The sequence below is a fragment of the Hippocampus bargibanti genome, linkage group LG07 (assembly GCF_051943395.1).
Source record: "Hippocampus bargibanti isolate YZ-2025 linkage group LG07, ASM5194339v1, whole genome shotgun sequence".
Taxonomy (NCBI): domain Eukaryota; kingdom Metazoa; phylum Chordata; class Actinopteri; order Syngnathiformes; family Syngnathidae; genus Hippocampus; species Hippocampus bargibanti.
Genome location: NC_142740.1, coordinates 3007903 through 3027205, shown reverse-complemented (window position 1 = coordinate 3027205; position 19303 = coordinate 3007903). Strand labels below are relative to the sequence as shown.

At 40.1% G+C, this 19303-nt stretch overlaps 2 protein-coding genes across 9 annotated transcripts in view; both read right to left on the bottom strand.

Moving 5' to 3' along the window:
- The window catches only part of tnni3k (TNNI3 interacting kinase), a 28988-nt gene extending 26111 nt beyond the window's left edge, over positions 1–2877 (bottom strand). For 2 of the 4 annotated variants that reach the window (XM_089000741.1, XM_089000742.1), the window contains exons 1-3: positions 1707–1751; positions 772–864; positions 193–298 (exon numbers count right to left, since the gene is read on the bottom strand). In XM_089000741.1, coding sequence (XP_088856867.1) covers positions 193–298; positions 772–777 — 112 coding nt within the window. In that variant the 5' untranslated portion in view covers positions 778–864; positions 1707–1751. Of the gene's footprint in view, positions 1–192; positions 299–771; positions 865–1706; positions 1875–2020; positions 2224–2784 lie in introns of those variants that run through there. The other 2 variants (XM_089000745.1, XM_089000744.1) reach the window with 2 other exon arrangements.
- A 155-nt stretch (positions 2878–3032) lies between these two features.
- On the bottom strand, positions 3033–18857 carry acot11b (acyl-CoA thioesterase 11b). Of its 5 annotated transcripts, none has more exons than XM_089000749.1 (17): positions 18674–18857; positions 17081–17261; positions 15827–15896; positions 15143–15203; positions 14134–14235; positions 12491–12626; positions 12253–12406; positions 11221–11340; positions 10767–10905; positions 10580–10635; positions 9400–9466; positions 8578–8661; positions 7515–7643; positions 7326–7408; positions 5751–5877; positions 4278–4436; positions 3033–4152 (listed from the first exon to the last, which is right to left on the bottom strand). In XM_089000749.1, the coding sequence occupies exons 2-17, from the start codon at positions 17253–17255 to the stop codon at positions 4081–4083; spliced, it is 1734 nt and encodes a 577-aa protein (XP_088856875.1). In that variant the 5' UTR covers positions 17256–17261; positions 18674–18857; the 3' UTR covers positions 3033–4080. The 5 variants fall into 5 exon arrangements, with proteins under 5 accessions (XP_088856875.1, XP_088856872.1, XP_088856873.1 ...); XM_089000746.1 differs by having other exon boundaries at positions 7277–7408; positions 7515–7651; positions 18674–18855; XM_089000747.1 differs by having other exon boundaries at positions 7277–7408; positions 7515–7648; positions 18674–18855.
- Positions 18858–19303: the final 446 nt, after the last annotated feature.

Sequence of the window (19303 nt, the reverse complement as noted above, 5' to 3'; positions counted from 1 at the left end):
CATTCGGAATCCTCACGCGGTTTTAAAACAAACACGCCGTGGGTGGTACCGATGGAAAGCGGAGAAGGGTGAGCTAAAGCCGTAAAACCCGGTTTGTCGAACGCGACGCTTTCACGCCCGCTGTAGAGCTCGATGTCGTCGGCGCAGGTTACCAGAACGCCGGGTTTCATGTGACGGGGGAAATCCACATACGTGGCCAGTTTGAGCTCCAGCATCTGGTAGAGGGGCTCGCCCAGCGGCATGGCGGTGAAGATCTTCCCCAGGGCGCTGGCGCTGGGGAGGCGCTGACTCCAACCACCTAAGTGAACATTTGAAGGACAACCGACACCATTTTTTTGTTTCCTAACTGACATCAGAAAAACGTTTTATAGCATCTAAAATACCCAAAACACGCAGGATGATATTTTTAGTCAAATGCAAAACACCAATAAAAATGACTTAAAGTATACCAAAACGACTTCAAAATGACCTCGGAGATGCCCAGTTTCAGAAGGTCCCGCCCCCTTGTTTGTGACATCACGCCAGGACATCTTGCCTTGCTCCAGAATCAAAACAATGGCTTCAGATTGGGAGAAGATACTTTCTTGTTACTCATCCAGTTATGAATATGATTCAAATAGTTCTGAAGAGGAAAGCATAAATGTTTGCAATCGATTAAAGAAGTCCTTCCGTGTCATTTTGAGGCGTTTTGGCAGCATATGACGTCTATATGGAGCTTTTTAAGACCGTAGAGAAGGCCCACATGACCCCCACAACTGGATTTTCCCCAACCTGCATGGATCAGGATCACTCTCATCCGCGAAAGAGTCTTGCCATGGATTTCACTAAGGCGCTGGAGAGCGTGAAGAGTGGAGCCGCCGTTGCCTAAAGTACACACGCATTGTCCATTTTAGTTTATTCAGTATATAGATCAAAACAATCTAATGTTCACTTAAAGGACAACCGACACCTCCGGACAAGTTACGTCCGTAATTTATAAAATCACTTCAAATGACTTCTACCGGGCGTATTTTACAAAGATTCCACCGCATATAGCTATATATTACGTTTTAAGAATCGTGCTGAATATTCAGGATGTCTTGTTTTCGAGTTGGTGATGATTCCTAACGCAAAATTAGAAGGAAAACACATAAATAACGCGATGGTGAATCGTTGTGTGTTGCACCAAGACTACTATTTCATACTAGTTGACACTAACTCCCAGCAGACAAATCAGCCCATTTCTAACAGAGCTTGTGCGCCATCTTGAGCATTCTCTGGGCGCTACATTGGAGTCCGAATGGCTCGAATTAATATGGAAAGACTTCTTTAATCGATTGCAAACATTTATGCTTTGCTCTTCAGAACTATTTGAATCATATTCATAACTGGATGAGTAACAAGAAAGCATCTTCTCAGAATCTGAACTCTCTGAAGCCATTGTTTTGATTCTGGAGCAAGGCAGTGTGTGCCCAATGGTGACGCCACAAATAAGTGGGCGGGACTTTCTGAATCTGCCCAGTTGCGAGCTCATTTTGTGGCAGTTTAGGGACCCTTTAAGTCATTTTTATTTGTGTTTTGCATTTGACTAAAAATATCATCCTGCGTGTTTAGATGCTATAAAACGTTTTTTCTGATGTCAGTTAGAAAAAAAAAAAAAATGGTCTCGGTTGTCCTTTAAAGACCGGCATGCATATTAAACACAAACATCAATGGAGGACACTCACCTATTTTACATCCGGGTGGATCCGAGAAGACCATATATGGAATTCCAAGAGGGAGTTCTTTCCGGTCCACTTTTAATTTAATCTGAAGCTCATAGGCATCTTTCTGATTCTCATCCGCCGCAGTCACGACCACCGTATCCCAAAATTCGCCACATGCAACCTCTCGACCTTAAGGAGGCACAATATGATTGACATATCACCAACCCGTTGTTGCTAATTCGACATACGAACATGGTCCACGATGAACAGTTTGGCGTCGATTCATGTAAAATACACTTTACAAATATGCTAGGGAGGCTCGTGGGGAAATTTACCTCGCAAATCGTTGAATTTTCTCAGTTTTTCAGTAGTTGCCGTTTTCAACTTTAGGGCGTAGTCTTGTTTGACGTCGTTCGTTCCCATGTCCATTATTATGCGTTCAATATGACAACATTAAGCGTAAACTTCAGGTTGTCCACCATTTGCCGCTTAACTTCCGGGTTTCCCGTCACGTGACAGGACTATGCCGCGAACTTCTCTAATGCAAATGTAAAAACATATTACGAACGTTTGATAATAAACAATTTCAAAATATTAAGCAATAAATTTTACTTCAAGGGACACGATTTCACCATGGCAAGAAGAACCTTGTAATGTACATATTTTTTTAATATTATTAATCTTAGTGGCATTTTGACGAACACGACGAAAACGTGTTACGTAGACAACACGGAAGTGTTGTGAATATTGAAAAAAAAAGCTTTTTTCATAATAATAATAATAATAATAATAATAATAATAATAATGATACATGAATAAGAAATAAGAATTACTAATAGAAAATAAGTACAGCCAACCGTGTTGACCAAACCATAATCTGCCTAGTTTAGACTCACGAGTGCACATAAACACTCACAACTCTTTTGCATTTAGTTCCCTTTCAAATTAAAGTGCAAAACGATTTAAGTCAAGGTACCGCTACATACTGTAATTAAAAAAAAAAGTAATAAATAACAATAATAATAATTGACATTTATAACCGCCTTTTAAAACTCTCTTGGACACTTTCAAGCCACATGATAATAACAAAAATATTTACCGTGATGTGAAGTGGCTACGCCAGCTGCGACAGACAGACAGGTGCAGGATGCCGGTCAAAGGCACCCAAAATAGCACACAGGGAGCCCGGACCGCATTCAGTGCCACCAGACCAGGCACCCCAACAAAAGCGACAAGGGCAAATTCATTTCCCGAAGAGCCTTTTTGTGCTTCGGCGCTGTTTCAGATTGCAAAGACTCGTAAAATGGTAAAACGTTAAAGGGATGTTGCTTGAACGTGACAACAATCCAGCTCGTCGACTGTTTATTGTTGCAGCCGTAGCAACACAGCATCTCAGGAGAGCTAATCATGCTCAAAATAAACACGTGTGCATATTACAAGCACAATTAGTAATTATATATATTGTCCCCAAAAAATTAATACAAAAATATCATCTATTGGATGAGTAATTATTGCACAATTTCAATTTTCCTGACTGCCACTCGGTTGTGATGAAACCTTTAAAGGACAACCGACGTCACTTTTTTGTTTTTTTAACTGACATCAGAAAACCGTTTTATAGCATCTAAAATCCCCAAAACACGCAGTACGATATTTTTATTCAAATGCAAAACACCAATAAAAACGACTTAAAGTGTCCAAAATCTGCAAAAAAAATTGAGCTGCGAATTGGGCATTTTCAGAAAGTCCCGCCCCAGTTCGTGACGTCACTCCAAGATGTCTTGCATTGCTGGAGAATCCAAACAATGGCCTCAGATTCGGAGAATATGCTTTCTTGTTACACATCCAGTTATGAATATGATTCAAATAGTTCTGAAGAGGAAAGCATACATGTTTGCAATCGACTAAAGAATTTATTTCGTGCCATTTTGAGGCAACATTGGGGGGAAATTTTTCACCCAAAAAGAGGCACAAAATGGCGACCTCATGTGGCCACCTCCGTTTCCACATGCTGATAAATTCCTGACATGGAGCTTGGTCGCTCTCTTCTGGCTCTTTTTGGTGCAACATGACGTTTTCAGACCAAACAAGCACAGCAAAATACATTGACATGAAGGAAGGACTGCTACAGTGTGTCTTTTTTTCGGTCAGGGGCGTTCCTTTAGTGACGTCACGTACGGACTTGTCACATACTCAAAAACAAGACTTCCTGAATATTCAGCCCGAGTCTTAAAACGTAAAATATAGCTCTATGCGGTGGAATCTTATTAAAATACGCTCAGTAGAAGTCATTTGAAGCCAATTTACAAATTATGGACACAACTTGTCCAGAGACGTCGGTTGTCCTTTAAGAGGCTTAACATCCTGGTGCAATTTTGCATAATAACGTTAGATCCTATGCCCTTGAAACAAGTACCAGGTTTGACGACCCACTTGTCGCATTTCCTTGCCCCTTTACGACAAATGCCTGCAACACATCGAGAGGGAAACACTAAAAAAAAAAAAAAAAACAGGCACATATCACAAAATAACAATATGAATATAAAAGACAGAATACTACAGTTCCTTTGGCAAAGGAGGCACATTTGTTACAATTTGGGTCTGTGGAGCTGAAGCGGCCGTGTTGTCCTTATTGGCCTCGAGGAAGTCACTACAGGCGGAAAAAGCGCTGGAAAAAGAGGAGGAGAGTCCAACAATGTCTGTCGAGATGTAGGGGAGAACTCCTGGTGTGGCCTGATTGTAGTAGGTGACCTGAAAGTAAATACAAAAGTAAATAAAAAAGTAAATAAGTAATAAGTAAATAAATAAATAAATAGTAAATACATGAAATAAAGAAATAAGTATATATATATACACACACACACACACACACACACACACACACACACACACACACACACACACACACACACACACACACACACACACACACACACATATATATATATATATATATATACACATGCACATATACATATATACATAAACACATACATATATACATATATACATATATACATATACACACACACACACATAGCTATCTAGCTAGCTACCAGCTATATATTGGCTAGCTAGCTTTCGATCTATTTCAGTTACTTCTAGGTTGAGTGAACGCTGGCGCGTGTGGCTGCCGCTGCGCACCTACAGAAAAACTTCTCCTGTGACTGTAAAGTGACCTTGAGAGTTTGAAAGGCGCTTATAAATGAAATGTATTATTATTATTATTATTATTTATTATTTAGATACATTTTATTTATTTTATATTTAGATATATATTTTTAATATGAATATACAGTAAAGTCTCGTTATATCGATAGTACTGCTTATTACGATACTATTTCTATGCACGCAATTTACATGCCGCAAGATCGGATGTATCGATAGTCCGGTTATATCGATATTTTTTCCGACTCCCGAGAATATCGATATAACGAGACTTTACTGTATTAAATGAATATATTTTGGGGGGAAACATATTTGTATATTTAGGGGGGGGGGATATGTATCTAACGTTTTGGAAAATAGAATGTTTGGAAAAAAATGTTATTTTTTCTGAAAATAATCTATTTTTTATGTAATTATGTAGTATTAATATAATCTACAATTTTATAATACAATAAAGTCTCGTTATATCGATATTCAAAGGAGTCCGAAAAAATATCGATATAACCGGGACTATCGATATATCCGACCCTGTTTGCATGTAATTTTCTCCGTGCGTGCATAGAAATAGTATCGATATAACCGGGACTATCGATATATCCGATATCGATATAACGAGGCTTTACTGTATATTAAAATAAAAATACAAAATATAAATAATAAAAACATTACATAAGAAAAATAAAAATGTCACATTTTATTATGATTATAAAATAATAATAATTATAATTATGTTTATTGTAGTTAGTATAATAATTATTAAAATTATAATCGCGTCTGCTCCCTCCCCCTTTCCCAAGTCCTGATGCCTGATCGATATAACGAGACTTTACTGTAATATATAAAATGATATAAACCATACAGATATACGGGTGAGCAAAATGTCGGCGAATGTAAAACCTTGGTGACAGCGTTGGACTCCTCCAAGATTGTGAAACCGGCGCAGAGAACTTCTCCCCTGTTGTATTCCACAGTCGGAGGGTGAGTGGGCAACGTGACAGAGCGCAGGGCGATCAGATAAGGGTCCCTAACAAACCACAAAACAGCAAAGCAAAGCAAAGCAAAGCCGTTCTTTAGGTCAGGGGTGTGGAAACTTTTGCATTGAAAAAGAAAAATAATGTATCAAGCATTTGCATATTAATCAGACTCCCGAGATTCCACATTCATATTTCATTGTATAGGAAAAATACATATATCAGTGGGGAGCGATGCATTTTACAGCTAGGCCTTCAGTCGTGCTATGTCTGCATTAATCAAACCGCCTTAATAACTATTTTAAATGAAATGTATTATCATTATTATTATCAGTAGTAGTAGTAGTCGTCGTGGTAGTAGTATTAGTAGTAGTAGTAGAGTGAAGGAGGCCTATCTTGCTATCTGTTAGCTATCTATTAGCTAGCTATCTTTCTATACGATTTACTTCGCTATCTATTAGCTGTCTATTAGCTAGCTAGCTTTTTATCTGAGTTACTTCCGGGTTGAGTGAAGGCCTATCTAGCTATCTGTTAGCTATCTATTAGCTAGCTATCTTTCTATACGATTTACTTAGCTATCTATTAGCTGTCTATTAGCTAGCTAGCTTTCTAACTGAGTTACTTCCGGGTTGAGTGAAGGCCTAGTTACCTATATATTAGCTAGCTAGCCTTCTATCTATTTGAGTTACTTCCGGGTTGAGTGAATGCTGGCGCGTGTGGCTACCGCGGCTCACCCACAGAAAAACTTATCCTGTGACTGCAAAGTGACCTTGAGAGTTTTGAAAGGCATTTATAAATTAAATGTATTATTATTATTATAACTATATAACTATAATACTCGAAATATTTAAAATGTATTTAAAATAGAATAAAAAAAAAAATATTTTGTGCACGAGTCATGTTCTAATGCCCATTGATATTATAATACAGTAAAGTCTCATTATATCGATATTCTCGGGAGTCGGAAAAAATATCGATATAACCGGACTATCGATATACCCGATCCTGCGTTCATAGAAATAGTATCGTAATAAGCAGTACTATCGATATAACCGACATCGATATAACGAGACTTTACTGTAATAATACATTTTATTTCACGCGCCTTTCAAAGCTCTCAAGGACACATTGCAGTCACCGACAAGCATAGATACAATAAGAAATAAAATACAGTAAAGTCTCGTTATATCGATATCGGATATATCGATAGTCCCGGTTATATCGATATTTTTTCGGACTCCCTTGAATATCGATATAACGAGACTTTACTGTACAATAAAAAATAAAATACAGTTATAAATAGAAACAAGAGATAGAGCTCCACAGAAAATGCAATGCAGAAAATGATATTGTGCCGCTCCTTTTGTTGTACACGCCTTAGCCACAAGGAGCGTTCCAGTAGTTCAACTACGCCCAATTTTTATGACATGATCCGTGTCAGTCCCCACATACCTGACATCACATGGTTTCCGACAAGATGCCAGCAAGATAAAGTCCTGACCTTTGCCCCCTTTTTGGATGGAAGGCGTCTTCACGCGATAAATGGTGTCCTCGTCGTCCGCTTTCATGATCGCCTCGCACGCCCTAACACGAGAGGAAATCGCGATGCGGATGTTTTTGATACCAAACGACGGGAAGTAAATACGTGAGATGGATTTGGATATTTGGGAAGAAGAAGTAATCGACTGACTGGTAATGGCGGTCCCATTCTTTTCTCCTCTGGAGGTCGGAGAGGAGGTGGAACGTTTGCTCGGCTGAGACGCTCACGTTCATTTCCACTTTGAAGCACAGCGTCTGGTTCTCCTCTAATGTGTACAGACTGACCTCCAAAATGGATTTGGATATATCGTGGTTACTTTCACTAATCGAAATCCATATAACAACTTCAAAAATATACAGTGATACCTCGGTTTACGAACCCCTTCGTTTACAAACTTTACGGTTTACCAACGTTAAATTTATGAAAATGTTACCTTGGCATACAAACTATTTTTTGGGATAGACACGGAGCGCCACAATGACTGATGTGTCATTCGCGAACGAGCCCATTCTTCTTACAAGAAAATGGCAGATGACTGTTTTTGTCCTCTATTTCCCGCCCCCAGTCTTCTGTTAAAGCCATGTGATTGGTCAAGAACGCAGCAGTGAGGGGGTGGGGGTTAAACATTAAAGAGACAGGAAGACGACAGAGAGAGAGTAGAGAGTGATAAAATGGATAGAAAACAGTGAAATGTGGACTCGTTTCAACTTTGAGAGTTCAAAAGCAGAGTGTAGACTGCAAGGTTAAAATATCCCATCAATCAGGCTCCATAAATAACCCGCACAACCCATCTGGACATTTGAAGGGATCATTCCTCAAGACGTTGAAAGAAGAAGTCTACGTTCCTCATCAAATGTTTAATGCCGATGAAACCGGCCACTCCATTCCATCAAGTCATCAACGACCATCACAAAGTTAAATAAAACGACTTTATTACACAGTACAGTTTAATTATCTTTAATTATAAAACCATAGCACATTTATTAGACATAAAATAAGGTATATTTCGTTTAGTTTTAAGGCTTAGAAAAATAGAAAGTAGAAAATTATGTTTTATGGGGACCTGAGAACGGATTATTGTCATTGTAATGGTTTTCTGTGGGAAATTAATTTTTGCGATACACACTTTTCGCCTTACACACTGTGTCTGGGAACCAATTAAGTTCGTAAGCCAAGGTATCACTGTATATCAAAAATCAGCAGTCATACTCACTTTATTTTTTTCCGAAGTCAACACCCAATTGTTTATGGTGTCCATCAGTTTCAAAGCGGAGACGTTATTGTAGCTCAAGTACATCTGGTCAAGCAAAGGAGGCAATAAAACAAAATTGTTATTTTCAAGGACAAGTTTGCAAGATACGTGTCAGAGATGTTCGCTCGGATATTGTGAACGACGGGTCGAACACAGGAAGATTGTCTTTTACTGCTGGCAGGGGACGCAGTCATTCATTACCGACACCCAACTTCTGCAGCCCTCTGCTAAGCTATTTATTGAGAGTATATGCAAATTTAAGTCATACATTAGTGAAACAGTCTTCTTAATTTGAATAATAATAATAATAATAATACATTTCATTTATAAGCGCCTTTCAAAACTTTCAAGGTCACTTTACAGTCACAGGATAGGATTTTCTGTGGGTGAGCAGCAGCAGCCACGCGCGCCGGCGTTCACTCAACCCGGAAGTAATTCAAATAGATAGAAAGCTAGCGAGCTAGCCAATCAATAGCCAACAGATAGCTAGCTAGATAGCCAACCAGCTAGATAGCCAGCCAGCTCAATAGCTAGCCAGCTAGATAGTGAATAGATAACTAGCTAGCTACCCAGATAGCTAATAGATAGCAAATAGCTAGCAAATGATGATGGTTGACCCAAGATTTTCTGTGCTTTCCATTGTGGGCCTTCTAAGCACAAAACGTTTAAATATGATAACTTCTATTCTGTTTATTTTCGATCAATATGTACAAAAAGAAAAAAAAATGTTCAAATCGCAAAAACAAAAAAAAGAACAAGCTACGTCTTTTGAATGAGTCATACCTGGTTACTTGGATCCCAAGGTACAGAGAGGGGAACTTCATTTTGCTTGCGGGAGATGATGTATTTCCTGCAGAGACAACCGAGCATTGACTGGAAGTGACGGAAAGTAAAAGACAACAAATACAGTTTACGAACCCCTTGGCTTATGAACTTTTCCGGTTACGAACGTTACATTTATGAAAATTTTACCTCGGCATACAAACTTTTTTTCGGGATACACACAGAGCTGCCTCAATGAGTGATGTGTCATTCACGAATGAGCCCGTTCTCACAACAAAATGGCAGCCGACTGTTTTTGTCCTCTATTCCCCGCCCCCAGTCTTCGGTTAAAGCCACGTGATTGGTCAAGAACGCAGCAGTGAGGGGAGGTGGATTAAACATTAAAGATCAGGCAGACGTCAGTGTGAGTTTCAACTTTGGTAGTTCAAAGGCAGAGTGTAGACTGCAAGGTTAAAATATCCCATCAATCGGGCGCCACAAACAACCCGCACTTACTCTCTCCCACATCTCTCTCTCTCTTACTCACTCTTGCATTCTCTCACTTTCTTATTCTCTCTCTCACTAACACTTTCTCTCTCACTTGCTCTCCTACTCTCTCTCACTCTCACATTCTCTCTCTCATTTTCTCTCACTCTCTCCCACTCACTCTCTCTAATTCTCTCTCTCACTAACACTTTCTCTCTCACACGCTCTCCCATTCACTCACTAACTTTCTCACACACTTTCTCTCTCATTCACTCTCTCTCCCACGTACTCGCTCACATCTCACTCTCGCTCAGTCTCTCACATTCTGTCTCTCTCACTGTCTCCCACTCACTCTCTAATTCTGTCTCACTAACACTTTCTCTCTCATTCACTGTCTCTCACTAACTTTCTCACACACAGAAAGAGAGAGAAAGCTCTCTCATTCACTCTCTCCCACTCACTCTCTCACATCTCTCTCACTGTCTCGCATTCTCTCACACACTTTCTCTCACGCACTCTCTCTCCTACTCGCTCACTCTCTCTCACTAACTCTCTCACACACTCTCTCTCTCCCTGTCTCTTACTAACTCTCTCTGTCACTTACTAACTCTCTCACTATCTCTCTCACTCTCAATACTCTCTCACCTCCAAAACCAACCTTATTTTTGTGAAAGCATTCTCGACCTGGAGACAACTATTGAGCGTTTCCACTCACCTATCGAGGCGGATCTTCTTCCTGGCAATGGCTTCTTGATAACGCCGTTTTCCATCCTGTGAAACAATTATTGTGTCACCATCAAAAGTGAAAGGTTGTCAATTGACCTCTGAGTTTTTAACTGGTGTCATATTGTGGCGATTTTAAGAATTTTTTAGAAGATGGCAAGCCAACATCGGCAACTCACCACGGGCTCAGGTCTTATCCGGGGCAACGTGCGCGGTTTCCGATTAGCATCCAGAACCTCAAAGGTCATAAAGGCGCTATTTATATGACGCTGGGGCTCTCCACCCTGATAGGCCTCGGCACACACACCCACCTCCATGCTGTAAAAAAAGTGGAGATGATACGTTTCAAGAGCGGGAGTAAAAATAATGGAAACACTGTGGTTGCAAAAGTGTGGACACCCTCTTTTATTCAGCAAAATGGCTGTTTTGAACATTTTCCATTTCTATTCAAATCTGTATGTCAACTTTTAAAGTACACCTGATTAACCCAAAATAAAATGTTAATATGCTCATTGGCTTTTTTGTAATAGAAGAAAACTCATCAATTTCAAAACCATTTTCACTGTTTTCTCAATGAAATGCCGCCATTTTTTTATTGTGATGTCTGTCATATTGTGGGAATACAGAACTGACCTGTGCTTGAAGGCATTGTTCACGATGGACTTCAATACCAGTCGGTCACCGATGTGCGACGGTCCGCGAAAATGAAACATGTCGATGCTCCTCAAGGTGGGATGGGCATTGCATAAGCGACTGTGATTGACAAGGAGAGATACCATATATCTTGTTATACAGTGAGACCTCAACTTACTAACACCTTATCTTACAAACTTTTCATCTTACAAATGTCAAATTTCTGAAAATTAAACCTTATAATAAGCACTATTTTCATAATACACACCCACCACGGCTGGCGGAGTGATCTTCGGCGGAAGCACACGACCGAACAGCACCAGAGGTTAAGTTTCCAACAGTCCTTATGGAAGGTGACTGTCCTTCCATAAGCCATCAACGACCATCAAAAAGGTAAATAAAACTTTATTTTACAGCACAGCTTATTTCTTTAATTACAGTCCTCATGTAATGCGCCTCTCTTTCCAAACGGCAATTCCCTTTGACCTTCGACCTCCAACGCCATTCCATCAAGCCATCAATGACCATCACAAATGTAAATAAAGTGACTTTATGATACAATGCAGTGTATTTCTTTCACTACAATACAATAGCGCATTTATTATACATAGAATAAGGTATGTTGTGTGTAGTTTTTTAGGCTTATTTAGTTGAAAAGTATATTTTATGGAAACCCGGGAACTGATTATTCCCATTTTAATGGTTTCCTATGGGATTTTTTTTTGAGATACACACTTTTGGCCTTAGACACTCTGTCTGGGAACCAATTAAGTTCGTAAGTTGAGGTCTCACTGTATATATATATATATACAGTAAAGTCTCGTTATATCGATATTCAAGGGAGTCCGAAAAAATATCGATATAACCGGGACTATCGATATATCCGACCCTGTTTGCATGTAATTTTCTCAGTGCGTGCATAGAAATAGTATCGGTATAACCGGGACTATCGATATATCCGATATCGATATAACGAGACTTTACTGTATATATATATTTATTTTAAATGCAGTCACTGAAATGAAGTGATACCTTGCCGAAATGGTGGCGACATTCTCCATCCAAGCCATGATCTGGCCCCCAAAAGTGCTAACTTGATGGTTAGCATGGGGCGGAAGCACCAGCTCCACACTCTCCACTCGTGTGCGCTCAGCTGGCACGGCGTCCTGGTACTCGCGGCACTCTCCTGCGATAAGAACGAGGGGGAGAAAAACTTTTATAGCTATTGTATGTTGAGTATACAACCAAATCGGGAGGGTGTCGGCATTACCTAGCTGCGCCGTACTGCTGCTCAGCAGGTCGGTGATAATTTCGGCATGGATGAGCCTCATTCGCCTCCTTTCTGCCGCCAGGCTATACTCCATCTGCTCCATTTGCGTTTGAGGGATCATCTGCTTCAGTTGTACCTGGAAAGCAACACGTGAACAGAACTAGGGTTACCAGGAGGTATACAGTGAGACCTCAACTTACAAACACCTTAACTTACAAACTTTTCATCTTACAAACGTCAAATTTATGAACATTAAACCTTATAATAAGCACTATTTTCATAATACACACCCACCACGGCTGGCGGAGTGATCTTCGGCGGAAGGACACGACCGAACAGCACCAGAGGTTACGTTACCAACAGTCCTTATGGAAGGTGACTCTCCTTCCAGAAGCCATCAACGACCATCAAAAACGTAAATAAAACTTTATTTTACAGCACAGTTTATTTCTTTAATTACAGTCCTCGTGTAATGCGCCTCTCTTTCCAAACAGCAATTCCCTTTTACCTTCGACCTCCAACGCCATTCCATCAAGCCATCAATGACCATCACAAATGTAAAGTGACTTTATGATACAATTCAGTGTATTGCTTTCATTACAATACAATAGCACATTTATTATACATAGAATAAGGTATGTCGTGTGTAGTTTTAAGGCGTATTTAGTTGAAAAGTATATTTTATGGAAACCCGGGAACGGATTATTCCCATTTTAATGGGTTCCTATGGGAATTTTTTTTGGAGATACACACTTTTCGCCTTACACACTCTGTCTGGGAACCAATTAAGTTCGTAAGTTGAGGTCTCAGTGTACCTCCAAAAACATGCATTAATTACATTCATAAATTACATTCATAAATCATCACCACATCACTACCGTCCTCCAAGAGCTCCACTGGCTCCCAGTCAAATATAGAATCAACTTAAAAATTCTTCTTTATACATTTAAAGCTATCCATAACCTTGCCCCACATGCCTATCTGACCTTCTTCAAATTTCTATTCCCTCTCGTTCCCTCAGATCCTCTTCCTTTGGGGTTTTTTTTTCATGCTTGGGTGCTGATAAACAGATGGTCAGACCTCTGGCAACGTTTTCCCCTCCCACGAGGGGGCAGCATTTGCCTTTTGTACAGCTGCCCCCATTTCAAGTTCATATAATTATTCAAAAGTGTGACGTGGAGCGCCATACCCTAATTTGTTCTGGTTTTGTGTGTTTTTTTTTTTTTTCATGCTTGGGTTCCGATAAAGCGCTGGTCAGACCTCTGGCAATATTTTTCCCCGACCACGAAGAGGCAGCATTTACCATTTCTCCATGTTAGCGCTTTTTTTTTTTTTTACAGCTGGAGCTGTTGTTAAAGCGCTATATAAACTAATATGTATTGTATTGTACTTTGTACAGCTGCCCCCATTTCAAGCTCATATAACACCAGATTCATATAACTTAGGGAATTAACTCTTTCTGATTAAAGGACATAATCTATGGTTTCTTACGCTGCATTGAATCTTTATATAGTCAAAAACTCAATATTCTATGGGTATTGGAATTTGAGTGAAAATGACAAAAACCCTGGCACTGGAGTGGGCGCAATTTTTGGACATCATCTGGCCTGTGAATGAGTTAAACGCGCCATCTGGTTAAATACCTTGCCAGTTTCCGTTCTCCTGGCTACAAAAGTCGCAAAGGCTTGACAAACCCTCCAATGAGTGTCAGTGTAGAGGTCCTCGCATGTCACCATGATGCCCACCTAAAATGTAAACAACAAATACATGACTAATTTAAAGTGATGAGTTAAAGGACAACTGACGCCTCCGGACAAGTTGCGTCCATAATTTGTAAGATTACTTCAAATGACTTCTACTGAGCGGATTTTACAAAGATTCCACCGCATATTGATATATTTTACGTTTTAAGACTCGCGCTGAATATTTAGGAAGTCTTGTTTTTGAGTTGGTGACGAGTCCTCACGTTACGTCACTGAAGGAACGCCCCTGACCGAGAAAGCGACACACAATGCATTTTGAGTACTTTGTTTGGTCTGAAAACATCATGTTGATCCGTGTTGATGGCGAAATTAGAAGGAAAACTACATAAATAACGCGATGGTGAATCGTTGTGTGTTGCACCAAGACTACTATTTGATACTAGTTGACACAAATTCCCAGCAGACAAATCAGCCCATTTCCAACTTGCCATCTTGTGCATTTTCTGGGACACTACATTGGAGTCCTGACGGCTCGAATGGATACGGAAGGACTTCTTTAATCGATTGCAAACATTTATGCTTTCCTCTTCAGAACTATTTGAATCATATTCATAACTGGATGAGTAACAAGAGAGCATCTTCTCCGAATCTGAAGCCATTGTTTTAATTCTCAAGCAAGGCAAGACGTCCTGGCGTGACGTCACAAACAAGGGGGCGGGACCTTCTGTAACTCGCCATTTCCGGGGTCATTTTGATGTAGTTTTGGGACACTTTAAGCAATTTTTATTGGTGTTTTGCATTTGACTAAAAAAAAAAAAAATCAGCCTGCGTGTTTTGGGTATTTTAGATGCTATAAAACGTTTTTCTGATGTCAGTTAGGAAATAAAAAAAAAATCGGTGTCGGTCGTCCTTTAAATTTTCAATTCTAAATTCAATCACTACCACCAACCTCCATACTGGATGTAAAGGCTCTGTTGACTTTGGCGATGATGGTGACTACATTTCCCACCCTGCAAATATACACATATGAGCGTTCCATCATTACGGAGCAGTGATAATACCTACCATCATGATAGAAGAGACCTGCTAATCTTATCTTTTAGAGCACAGGTGTCAAAGTCAAGGCCCGCGGGCCAAATCCGGCCCGCCATATGATTTTTTTTCGGCCCGCGAAAGCAAATCAAACTTGTTAAATTCTATGATGATTGCTAAAATCCGAGCCAAAATTTCATATTTTTTGGATGTCAACCACAATAAAAGTCATTCTTGACTTCGGATTTGAAAACGAGTTATTCATTAATTTGCTGTGTGCTCTATATGTAATATTTGAAGGGATTTAAACATTCTAATGGGTTCCCCAAATTCATAACAGCCCTCGAGAGGAAACCATAACTACAATGTGGCTCGCGGCAAAAAAATGACTTTGACACCCCTGTTTTAGAGCATGTGACAACTGTATCAAAGTCATCTGTGTACCACTACAAAATGACCCCCCCCCACCTGTGTTTGTTCCATTCCAAGAATTGTTTTCCTCCTTACAGTGAAAATGGAATTATTTCCCCACGGTGGGCCAATGAGTCGCAGTCGGGTGTGGTTTGGGAGTGACTGGTGTCGCTGGAGGTTGGGTTCTTACCCGATAGTGTGTTCAAAATGGATGTCGTCGACAGAGGCGGTGACGCAAGAGCAGCCTGCGTGTCTTTCAGCTGCGAAGAGAAATCGCTTTAGGTTCGAATAAGTCAAAAATAGAAATGAAATGTATTATTATTATTATTATTATTATTAAAAAGCAAGCCCCAGACGTAATGCAAATTATGCATCTGTCATAAATCAATGATTTTTTCTGATTTTTCTCACTGTTGGTGAACTCATATTTCACAGAGAGTAGTGTCATTCAAATTAAATGTTCTGTCAATGGTTAACTCATTCACTGCCAGACCATGTGCAAAAATTATCTTTTGCCCATGTCCGCGCATATAGAAGTCAATTCATAATCCATAATAATCTATTTGAATTCTAAGCGCCTTTCGGAACTCTCAAGGTCACTTTACGCTCACAGGATAACTTTTTCTATAGGTGAGCAGCGGCAGCCACACACGCCAGCGTTTACTCAACCTGGAAGTAACTCAAATAGATTGAAACCTAGTTAGCTAGCTTATAGATAGCTAATAGCCGATAGCTATCTAGATAGCCAATATGTTTCCTGACCCAATTGGATAGCTATCTAGCCATATAGCTAATAGATAGCCAGATAGATAGCTAATAGATAGCCAGATAGATAGCTAATAGATAGCTAGCTAGTAATAATAATCCATTTCATTTCGAAGCGCCTATCAAAACTCTCAAGGTCACTTTATAGTCACAGGATCACTTTTTCTGTAGGTGAACAGCGGCGGCCACACACGCCAGCGTTCACTCAACCCGGACGTCACTCAAATAGATAGAAACCAAGCTAGCTAGCTTATAGATAGCTAATAGCCGATAGCTATCTAGATAGCCAATATTTTTCCTGACCCAATTAGCTAGCTAGCCATATAGCTAATAGATAGCCAGCTAGTTAGTTATTAGATAGCTAGCTAGCTAGTTCCTGTGGGTGAGCAGCAGCAGCCACACATGCCAGCGTTCACTCAACCTGGAAGTGACTCAAATAGATAGAAAACTAGCTAGCTATTAGATATCGAATAAAAGAGGCTCATTGTTGTTGTTGTCTTGTATTTTGTACAGCCACCCCCATTTCAAGCTCAGATAACTCCAGACCCATATAGCTTAGGAATTGGACACATTTTCGCACATGTCTGGCAGTGAATGAGTTAATTTTGCCAACAACTAAAATCGGCTTTAAAAAAAATCATTATCAGTGTGGCGCTAAGTTGAATTGCAATTTGCCTACCTGATAGGCAAGCCGTGGAGTCCATCCATTTGAGGAGTTGTCCGGCACTCAGCTCGCCGCAGTGATTGGAGTGACAGGGCAGCACGATTTGACTCATGGTGACTTCCGTGGGGTTCCGGTAGGCCTCGCCGATCTCCACCGCGACGCAGGAACCTTTCCCCTCTTCCGACGTCATGACTCACTGTTACGCAGACGGTGATAAGGGAGGGGTGACTGTAAAGTGACCTTGAGAGTTTTGAAAGGTGCTTATAAATGAAATGTACATTATTATTATTATTACTACTACTACCACCCGGCTGGTTGTCTAGCTAGCTACCTACCTGCTATCTATTAGCTATCTGGCTGGCTCGTTAGCTATCTAGCTGGCTATCTATTAGTTATACGGCTACCCAGCTCACTGGTCTATCTATAAGCTTGCTAGCTTTCTATCTATTTGAGTTACTTCTGAGTTGAGTGAACGCTGGCGCATGTGGCTGCCGCTGTTCACCCACAGTTTATTAAAAAAATGAATAACTGCCGAACTGACTCTCAGCTCATCTACTGCAACATGAAAATCACAAAGTTGCCATCTTGCTTTTTATTTATCTTGTTAGTTAGCTATCTGGCTATCTATTAGCTATCTAGCTGGCAATGTATTAGCTATCTAGCTAGCTATCTAACTTTCTATCTATTTGAGTTGCTTACGGGTTGAGTGAACACTAGTGAATGTGGCTGCCACTGCTCACCCACAGAAAAACTTTATCCTGTGACTGTAAAGTGACCTTGAGAGTTTTGACAGGCGCTTATAAATGAAATGGATTATTATTATTATTATTATTATTATTATTACTACTACTACCACCCGGCTGGTTGTCTAGCTAGCTACCTACCTGCTATCTATTAGCTATCTGGCTGGCTCGTTAGCTATCTAGCTGGCTATCTATTAGTTATACGGCTACCCAGCTCACTGGTCTATCTATAAGCTTGCTAGCTTTCTATCTATTTGAGTTACTTCTGAGTTGAGTGAACGCTGGCGCATGTGGCTGCCGCTGTTCACCCACAGTTTATTAAAAAAAATGAATAACTGCTGAACTGACTCTCAGCTCATCTACTGCAACATGAAAATCACAAAGTTGCCATCTTGCTTTTTATTTATCTTGTTAGTTAGCTATTTAGTTAGGTAGCTATCTGGCTATCTATTAGCTATCTAGCTGGCTATCTAGCTGGCAATGTATTAGCTATCTAACTTTCTATCTATTTGAGTTGCTTACGGGTTGAGTGAACACTAGTGAATGTGGCTGCCACTGCTCACCCACAGAAAAACTTTATCCTGTGACTGTAAAGTGACCTTGAGAGTTTTGAAAGCTGCTTAGAAATGATATGTATTATTATTATGTGTACACATTTGTATTAACCGAGCTGCAAAAATATATATATAATAAAGTACGAGACCAAGTTACATTCGGCGTTTAATGTTGTTGCTAATCACTCGAAGCTTGTCTGTGGTAAATACAATAACAAAATAGAAAACAATGGAACGAAATGGCGAGCTTAGAGCGAGAGAATGACAAAGTGAGAGTATTTTTTACTCCGAAGAAGTAAAAAGTAACTTACCGATCGTCAACGGGGGACTTTGACTTTGGAAGTTGAGTTGTCAGTCCTTCCAAAGGCGAAAACTCGGGTCGGAAGGAGCAAACGGCAACCCGGAAGATGGCTCTTTTTCATTTCCCCTCTTCTTAAATATCAATACGCCACAAGCACACGAACACGAAAAAAAGTCACAACATACTCGAGGGAGGGTGTGTGCGTGTGCGTGCGTGTGTATGTGTGTAAGGGGTAGGAGAGAAGGGGGGGGGGGGGGGGCGTAGCAAGTTTTAAGGTGGAACTTTTATGCGTGTGTCTATTTTTAGGTGATATGAAATGTGATTTACACACACAGCAAAGTAGAAATTAAAAAAAAAAAACCTTAGTTAGTGTTCGTCTGTGTAAGCTCTCAGTCGTACAGGAGTGGTCCATCGATGAAAAGGTTTCTTCACTCGTCATCGGTCCTTCTTTGAAGGTGTCGGACGTTTCGCTTCTTATCCAAGAAACTTCATCAGAAAACTAAAGTCTTACTGGTAGTTTAGGCCCTATATATAAGTTATATAGGCCGAATGAAACGCGACACAAGAAACTAAATACTACACAATAAAAACTAAATGAAACAATCATTACCTGCAACACAGTATGGCAGAAGGGATGGGT

What these genes read in the sequence shown, in the direction of transcription:
- acot11b (XM_089000746.1), bottom strand. Translation starts at nt 17,255, where the DNA reads ATGACGTCGGAAGAGGGGAAAGGTTCCTGCGTCGCGGTGGAGATCGGC. An exon ending in CTCCACGGCTTGCCTATCAG is followed by an intron (nt 15,897 to 17,080) that starts GTAGGCAAATTG and finishes TTCTCTTCGCAG; the next exon opens with CTGAAAGACACGCAGGCTGC. An exon ending in CCTTTACATCCAGTATGGAG is followed by an intron (nt 14,236 to 15,142) that starts GTTGGTGGTAGT and finishes TTTACATTTTAG; the next exon opens with GTGGGCATCATGGTGACATG.